The 9,214-nt window shown below is 46.1% G+C and overlaps 1 protein-coding gene across 2 annotated transcripts in view; it reads right to left on the bottom strand.

Annotated features, from left to right (window-relative positions):
• Positions 1 to 7,185: 7,185 nt before the first annotated feature.
• ARHGAP22 (Rho GTPase activating protein 22) overlaps positions 7,186 to 9,214 on the bottom strand; it is a 173,556-nt gene continuing 171,527 nt past the window's right edge. Inside the window, exon 10 of one of the 2 annotated variants that reach the window (XM_007446231.1) lies at positions 7,186 to 7,438. In XM_007446231.1, coding sequence (XP_007446293.1) covers positions 7,210 to 7,438 — 229 coding nt within the window. In that variant the 3' untranslated portion in view covers positions 7,186 to 7,209. The remainder of the gene's footprint in view (positions 7,439 to 9,214) is intronic. The other variant, XM_007446232.1, reaches the window with a different exon arrangement.

Consider the following 9,214-nt stretch of genomic DNA (forward strand, 5'->3'; position numbering starts at 1 on the left):
TTCCCTGCTTTGATAGTAATATATTTCATTTAATTCCATCAATTAATGTGTGCATATATGTCTAAGACCCTATGTTAGAAGCTGGAAGTGAGGAGTGATCTAAAAATGGATAACACTCAGAGTCTAGGCAGCCTGATTGAAGTAAGTGTCGTGTGAGGAACAAAGACCATGCTGAAGGGACACAGGGAAGGACTGATTAGAGGAAATGAGGGTTTTGCAGAGGAGGCATATTTTTTAAGGCATTTTTGGAGAGGAAGGGTATTCCCAGGTAAAGAGAAAGGCAAGGAGTGAGGAATGGCCTGGCGGGGTGTGAATGTAAAGAGAGAATGTGATGGGAGATAAGACTGAAAAGTTGAAGATCAGAATTGAAACGTTTTGAAGAAATTGTCATCATTTTAAAGGCAGTAGGAACTACTGGCTTGTGAGAAAGAGGAGTTAATATGATCACACCTTTGTTTTACGAGGGTCACTGACAGTGGGATCAGGTCTGGTTAGACGAGGCATGGAGATTGGTGACTGGGAAGCCAGATACTTTGTTCATATTGAGAATGGAAAACTGGGGACTCAGATTGCCATAACATAAGTGAAGTTGCCAAGATTAGCATTTGGGGCCAGTTGGTCAGCACACAAGAGATTGTGCAGGGAAAATATATTCAGTGTATTTTACAGTTTGTACATCACAGTTCATGACAGAACACACTTCAGGTATGGCATCAGCTTGCCACTTAGTATTTCAGGAGTGGAAGGAAAGGAAAGATTGCTCCCTAACTGCCTTGTAGACCTCTTCAGTCTTGTAGTCCCTTCTCTTGTGAGGTCTGCGTCATCCCCTTGTGTGGTCTGTGCACCATTTTCACTAGTATCATTTTGTGGACAGAGGGAAAAGATAGGGGATTCTTGTTGGATGTAACATAAGTAAGACTGTTAGAGTTACCCGGACAGGTGGGGGCATAGTTGTGATTGCTGAGGATTGAGTGAGTAGTGAAGGAGTAGTAAAAACAGTACTTTCAGAAAGTTGGCAGGAAATATAAAGAATCATGACAACGTCTTGAGGGGTCAGAACACGTTAAAAGGGAGAATTTAAAAGCACATGTGCCTTAATGAGACAAGGCCCTGGAGAGGGTGGGATCTACTGAATCCTATGGATCCAGACTAGCCTGAGTTCCAGATGGAGAGAGTGGGTAATCTTGGACAAGTTTCAGCTTTGCTGAGCCTGGTGCTGTTTCATCTGTCACAGGATGGGAGATAGTCTGTCACAGGGCTGCTGAAATGATTGGCTTCGTGTACTTTAATCAAAATAATTAGTGTAAAGCAAATATAATTGTTGACTTTAGCCTTGGAAAGGAATAGAAATGGTTTAAGATAATGGAGAAATGTTGCAGAGAAAGGGAGGAATTTTGTGTGGTCCCCCATCTGAGAACTTATATACATGCTGACCCCCAAGTTATCCTCTTCATCCCTAGTAGTCCCAATTTTCATGTGGTTGGTAAGAATAATTCTCACTTGAGAGACATGCCTCAAAATCAGTATTGAGGGTTGTTGCTGTTGTTTTTTCTGAGAAGTAGAATTAAACATTGTTTTGATTCTATTTCATATACCATTCCTGCCATTCAGCTCGTTCCAGCTGAACCTCCTCCATGGCATATACTTTACATCTTTGTGCACATTACTCCCGCCATTTGCCCATTTGAAATCCTCATTGCTGAAGGCCCACGTTTGATAATTTCTCCTCTGATAAACTTTCTCTGCAAGGACTTTTTATTTCATGTCCCCATTGCATGTTTCCTTTAATTTATTGGTCCATGCACTCCCCGTTTTGTTCCACAGAGAATACAAGACAACAATGTGCTGTATGTCTTTTCCTTTTGTTCTGTGAGGGCATCCTGTGTGCTAATCTGCTGATGCTTCGCCTTGGAATCCCTTGGATGGAAGAGCCTGTCTTACTCCTAGATCACGATGACTGGGAAGTAGGCATTCAATCAATATTGGTCTGGGTAAGCTAATGACTAGGACTATCTTCTATACCGCTTCTGTCCTCTGAAATCCAGTATTCACTGCCTTCAAAATCTGGCATAAGGAAACTGCATACAGCACTATGAAGTTACTGTAGTAATGTGAGCATGTGCTCTGACACCAGATACCTAAAGTAGAATCCTGGCTTCACACTAGTTGCCTCACCTACAGCAAGTTGCCTAAACTCTTTATGGCTCTGTTTTCTCAGAAGGGGTTAGAGGGAGAAGGTGATTCTGATACAGAAATAGAACTATGAGGGGGATGGGTTTTCTACAAGTTTCCCAAGATGATTCTGATATGGCCCGTCCATTCGTTACCAGCTGCCTTGGAGAACTAAATACCAAATCCTCCACCGGGAGCAGTGACAAATGGGAGACAGCGTGCAGCAAAGAATGAGGTAGGTCATGGTCCAGGGTGTTACTAAGAAGGGAACTGGGAAGGTACCAGGAGACTGCTGATGGAGCCCAGAAAGGAAGGAGGAAGTGGAGAAGGGGCAGACCATGCTGCCAAAGTGGTTATCATGCCCCTGCCCTCCCTAAAACCCTTCAAGGACTCAATACCTAGCAGTGATGCCCCAAGTTTGTGGCACTGAACACTAGTTCTGTATTGAATTAGTAGCAATATTCTTGGAGAGCTTACTCTATGCCAGGCACTTAAGTGCTTTGACTGTATGAGCTCACAGAGTTTTTACAACAACTTTATGAGGTTATAACTGTTATTCTCCCCTCCTATTATGTGATCAAACTGAGGCACAGAGATGCTGAGTAACTTGCTCAGGGCTACACAGCCAACAATGCAGTGGGGCTAGGATCTGAATCTGGGTAGTCTGCCTCCGTTTTCACTCTAACCATTGTGCTCTACTGCCTGAGAAATCGTATGTGAATAAAGCATTTTGTGTTCAAATAAATTTGGGGCTGCTAACTAAAGGTAAGCATGTTCATCATTTTTCAGGACTTCTCAAAGAGTTCGGTATGCCTTTCCATAAACCTACCTCAACTGTGTCACCGTCCTCCATCTTCCTGTCTCCTCTCCGAAGCCAACCCCTCCACTTGCCTTATCTTTTTTCAGACTTGCCTCTCCTCATTATTGCCTTCTTTTCTTCCTCACCAGTCTCTCCCTCTCTGCTGGATCATTCTTGGCAGCATACAAGCATGCTCTAGTAATCCCCTTCTTTAAAAGCTCTCCCTTGCCCCCTCCACTTTACCACCCTATTTCTCTGCTCCCATTCACATCTGCACTTCTGGAAAGACTGGTCTGGGCACAGTGTCTTCCCTTCACCTCTCATTCAGTCTTCAGTCCAGTACTGTCTAGCTTCTGGCCTGTCAACACTACTCCACTTGGCCTGGACCACACCAGTAGTTCCCTGACTAAATTCCCTGCTGCTACTCCCTCCTGCCCCCAAATTCATCCACTGTCCACCAGGGGCCAAAGGAGTCTTGTTGAATGCAAGCCAATTCATGTCTGTTTATTTAAAGCACTTGAATGCCTTCTTATATCCCTTCAAATAAAAATAACTCTACCATGGGAGACAGGGCCCTACACGGTCTGGCCCCTGCCTGATTCTAGCCCTGTCCACCTCCCACCATGCCAGCAAGGATGCTGGCACTCATGTAACTTTTATAGCTCTTCCCCTTCTGCCTGCGGCTGTCTGGTTGCATGACTGCCCCTTCCTGTCCTTCAGTCTCAGTTCTGTCACAAAGGGACAGTGTCTCATGTGAGACAGCTCCCAGCTAAGTAGATATGACAGTTACTCCACCACTGCTGCTGCCACGTCTTGCTGTCCCTTTGTGATGGAACTATGTAGGATACTGGGAGAACTCTCCAGGGGGCTGGGGCCCTGCATCAAAAGGAGGGGGATATTGTTACTGACTCCATTTATTGCCCACAGATCACGGAGCCTGGTTATGTGGACTCCATTCTGAAGTCCGTTTACTGTGTGGAGTGAACACGGTTCATGCCTGGTCTGTTATTCCACCAGCCAGGTAAAACAAAGAATATCTCTCCCTCTGTTTTTCTGTCTCTGCCTCTCTTTCATACACACACATCCCTAAAACTGTATTCTAACTGCTTAAAAAAGGGACATTTGCCAGTCTTTTAAAATAAGCCAACTCCCTTTTTTTCAGTATGAGACTTAAAATTTCCAGTTTTTCTTTAGAGTCAAACACAAATTTTACAACACTTTTGAAGTAATTTGGGAGCAGAATCCTAGATTTTCAATTTTCCACTATTGCATGGTTGATTCATCCATAATTTGACAATTTTTAGTAAGTTGCCTTTACTGAGAGCATTCATGTAGGTTTTCAAAAAATTGATTTCCTGTCTTTTCACATTTATAATTCATTGGTTTATTATTTTAAAATTTAAGGATTTATTGTTATTAACCCCTTAATTTCTAAACTCTGATTACAGAATTTAGTGACAGGCTTCAAGAGGTCTTTGAAAGCTGAATTTTTAGTATATGTGGTTATTTTTCTTCAAAGGGTCCATAGGCTTCATCAGATTCTCAAATGTATTTTTTTAATTGAAGTACAATGTTATTTTAATTACTGCTATACAGCAAAGTCAGTTGTGTGTGTGTGTGTGTGTGTGTGTGTATATATATATGTATATATATATATATATATATACACACACACATACACATTCTTTTTTTATATTCTTTCCCATTATGGTTTATCACAGGATATTGAATATAGTTCCCTGTGCTAGACAGTAGGACCTTGTTGTTTATCCATTCTATATATAATAGTTTGCATCTGCTAATCCCAAACTCCCACTCCATCCCTCCCCCAACCCCCTCCCCCTTAGCAACCACCACTCTGTTCTCTATGTCTGTTATTCTGTTTCTGTTTCATAGATAGGTTCATTTGTGTCATATTTTAGATTCCACATGTGATATCATACATTTGTCTTTCTCTTTCTGACTTACTTCACTTTGTATGATAATCTCTAGTTGCATCGGCTTACTAAATATTAAATGATGTCATTACAATAGGTACAACTTGAATCCACAGGTTTGGGAACAGGTTCTGTAAATGCAACTCAACTGGGGAGAATGAAGCGGATGAGTACAGGGTACTGGGCCAGAGCCCCCCAGTCTCAGTGCTCAGCGTGCTTTACAGGCAGAAGTCAGTACGTTTTACAGATAGAATGGAGGGTGCTGTTAAATGGAAATTGGAGGGCAGAACGTCAGTAGACGTTCATTGCCAGCTAATTTTCAGAGAAAAATCACATTTGCAGGTCTTAGTTTTGCCAGCAGGTGGCAGATGCGGCTCATGAGCTGGTTTTGGGCAAGGACTTGGCCAGAAGCTGAGCTTTGCCACTATTAATGGCTAAGAGAAGACAGCCTCCCTTTCATCATGTGAAACCCCTTCGGTCTTTTCTGCTCTTTTGATAGCCTGGCAGCATTTTCTCTCTAGGTCAAAGTCGGCAGAATTTCAGGGCTGTGGTGAGGGAACTCAGGACCATAAAATACACTGGTGTTCCCAGCAATCTCCTCCTAGCCTCAGTTTCTCCTCTGAATGGGGAGCATGCAGCTAATTCCTTTGTTACTGAGTTGTGAGGAATCAGTCACTTCGTATTATTTTCTTTCTCCTTGAACAGAGGAAGGCAATATTTCACCTTCTGGGAAAGCTAGTCACCCAGCATCCAGCATCCAGTGCTGTGATGGCACTGGTCCTGGGCGGACGCAGGTAGTGCTCTCCACTCATCCCACCCCTCGGAGCTCTGCAAGAGAACTCGGACTGCTGCTGATGCTGAGGGCCCTCGGCAGCCACTTGTCCTCTTGGCTGGTGAGGCCAAAAGTGCCCCAGCAGCAGACCAGTCATTGGCCTGCCTCACCACTGTTAGAGTTACCAGTTGGCCTGGGCCTGTAGGCTTGCACTTTATAGTGCAGAGCCAGCACTTCTGGGAGCACTGAGACCCTGGCATTTAGAGGATTGCTATCACATGACAGTTTATACCTGACTCGAGGTAGATGGGTGGTTGGGCCTGAATGACTGACTTCTCCAGAGACGATAGTTGGAAATTGGGGCACTTTGTTGACCCCACTCCGCTCAAAACCACTGCAGTTTACGGCTGGGGGTAGTGAGGGGTGATAGGTAAGGACACCATGAGCAGGAGCAAGTGATGCTGGCGCTAGCACTGCCTGTGCCCCAGAGGCCAGTCCCCTCTGCTCAGAGGTGGCTTCTTTGGTGCCCCTGAAGGCCCATCCTGTGGAGCTCTGGCCCAGGCCTGGGCTGTGTGTGGTGGCAGCCATGGAAAGGTTTTCTTGAAGGATTTACCCCCGTGGAGCCTTGAAGTCTGAGGATGAACTGGAGGACAAAGGTACGCAGGCAGGGAAGGGAGAGGGGTTAGCACCAGCTCGAGGGGAATTTGCAAGGGAGATGGGCACAGTCTGAGGCATCTGCACCTGGAGGACAGAGAACAGGCACTACCTATCACCTTGGCTCACCTTCCCTTTAGAGGCACACCTTGTCACCCTGCACACTCCCGGGGTGCAGAAGCAGGGAGTGCAGCACCCTCAGAAGCTGAGCTCTGACTCACAGGCTCTGGCTTTGGAGCAGAGCTAGAGTCAGGGGAAGGAAAGCAGGTTACAGGGGAAGGCCTGAGAGGAATTCCAGGACAGACACAAGCTGCAGAGGCCCAGGTGGCTCAGAGAGGGAGCAAGCAGTGAGGAAAGCCATCCTGCCCAGAGCACAGAAGATGGAGCTGAGAGCACAGACATGTGCCTAAGTCCAGCTCCTCTGGGACCTTTGCACCCCACTTCTGAAGGCCCCACGCCATTCCACCCATGGGACACCTTGAGGACTCCCAACCCTGCGAGAAACAAGAGAGGTCAGTTGGTACCCTCACTTTGCATGCCCATGAAGGAGTCAGGCATCATGCTTTCAGGGCAGATTTAATAAAGAATGCAAAAAGGTCCTGGTGAGCTACTCAGATCCCAGGTGCCACCTGTTTTGGCAGCCACGGGACTGTCCCCTCTGACGCCTGCCATACCCTACTCAGTCAGAGCAGCATCCAGAGGAGGGCTCGAGCTCCCGACAGGGGGTGTCAGGACTGCTCTCTCCAGCTGGCACCAGATCTCCTGGCACCACTGAGGCCCAGGTCCAAACTGCAGAGGCTCTGGTTCCTCCCAAGGCTGCAGGAGGTTATGGAGGGCAAGCTGAGCAGCAGCAGCAGCAAACTCTCCCCACTCCTTTACTCTGCTGCTCCGGCACCTTTTGCCCCAACAGTCAGGCTCCCCAGGGTTGAAAAAAACTCCTCCATTTCCTTCTGCAGCAGCTGGTTCCTCTTCTCTGCGTCCTCCCGTGCCCGCTCCGAGTTCCTCAGCTTTATTTCCAGCATTGTGTACCTTTTCTTTTCCTGGTCTAGTTCTTCTTCTAGCTGTGACATTCGTTTCCTCAGGTCGGCACTACCTTCTTCGAGTCTTAAAATTCAAGAAGACAGACATCATTTTAGACTTGGGCCTGCTGGGTTTGCCAAGAAAAGTCCATTGTCAGTAGACACTTGATGGGGCGAAGGAGCTGGTAAGGCCTGGGACCAAGGGAAGGATGTGTGCGGGCTCAGACCCGGTGCTGGGTGAGGCCGCACGGACTGCATCTCCTCACAAGACCCTGGGGCTTTCCCCCAAGCCAGTCGGGCCTCATCCCCGACACCCTCCCCTCAGCCTTTGGCACTAGAGGCAGGGGCCTCCCTGAGTCTTCACTCAAATACGAAGACCACTTACCCTCCCCTCCCAGCCAGCTGTCCTGCTGAGGGATGGACTGCCAGCTGGCAGAGTACAGGACTGAGCTCTGCACCGAGAAGGAAGCAGGAAACTGTCCTCACGTTTGCTCTTCTACGAGACCCCTTGAGCTTCAGGCAGAGACAGCAACTCACAGGAAACCCCATTCACGTTGTCACTTCATCTTCCGTTCCCTCTCGGCCTTCACACCCGAGCCCAAATGTCTCAGCCTCTGGGAAAGCTTCTCTTGATCCTCCCCAGCATATAACCCAATTACTGCTCCTTTTTGCTACCACAGAGCTACAACTCAGGCCTCTGTAGAGGTTAACACATCTATCTTTTCAACCAGACGACCCACTCCTGTGAGACATGAGGGACTTGCTGCGCCTGGCTCCTAGGAACCGACCTGACTACAAGACACATGACTGTGGGCAGGACTCAAACTTCACTGAGCCCTGGTGTCTCACCCTGAAAATGCAGGGGACGGCCTTCCACCTATGCACTGTAGCTACGATGGACCAAGGAGACCACGTGTGCACAGCACACCACCTGGCACATGGTGTACATGAAGCAAATATCCATTCCCTGCCCCATCCAGGATAAGGCCTGGGCCTTCACCCTCAACCACTGAACACAGAGCATGGAGAACGGCTAAAGTCTGAAAGAAGAGAAGGATGCCCACTTTCACTACTTCGATATAGTACTGCAAGTCCTAGACACAGCAATCAGACAAGGAAAAGAAATAAAAGGTATTCAAATTGGTAGAGAGGAGGTAAAGTTATTATTTGCAGGTGACATGATACTACATATAGAAAACCCTAAAGACTCCACACAAAAACTACTAGAACTGATAAACGAATTCAGCAAGGTAGCAGAATACAAGATTAACATATAGAAATTGTTTGCATTTCTTTATACTAACAGTGAAACAAACAATCCCCTTTAAAATTGAATCTAAAAAAACCTTACAAATAAATCTCACCAAGGCGGTGAAAGACTTATATGCTGAGAACTACAAAACATTAATAATAAAGGAAATTGAAGGTGATTCAAAGAAATGGAAAGATAATCCCATGCTCTTGGATTGGAAGAATTAATATTGTTAAAATGGTCTTACTACCCAAAGCAATCTACAGATTTGATGCAATCCCTGTCAAATTACCCATGACATTTTTCACAGAACTAGAACAAATAATCCTAAAATTTATATGGAACCATGAAAGGCCCAGAATTGCCAAAGCAATCCTGAGGAAAAAGAACAAAGCAGGAGGCATAGCACTCCCGGACTTAAGGCAACATTACAAAGCTAGAGTAATCAAAATAGCATGGTACTGGCACAAAAACAGACATATGAATCAATGGAACAGAATAAAGAGCCCAGAAGTAAACCCACACACCTAATGGTCAAATACTCCTTGACAGAGGAGGCAAGAATATATGATGGGGAAAAGACAGTTTCTTTAGCGAGTGGTGTAGGGA

Source organism: Lipotes vexillifer, unplaced genomic scaffold, assembly GCF_000442215.2.
Source record: "Lipotes vexillifer unplaced genomic scaffold, Lipotes_vexillifer_v1.1 scaffold1143, whole genome shotgun sequence".
NCBI lineage: Eukaryota > Metazoa > Chordata > Mammalia > Artiodactyla > Lipotidae > Lipotes > Lipotes vexillifer.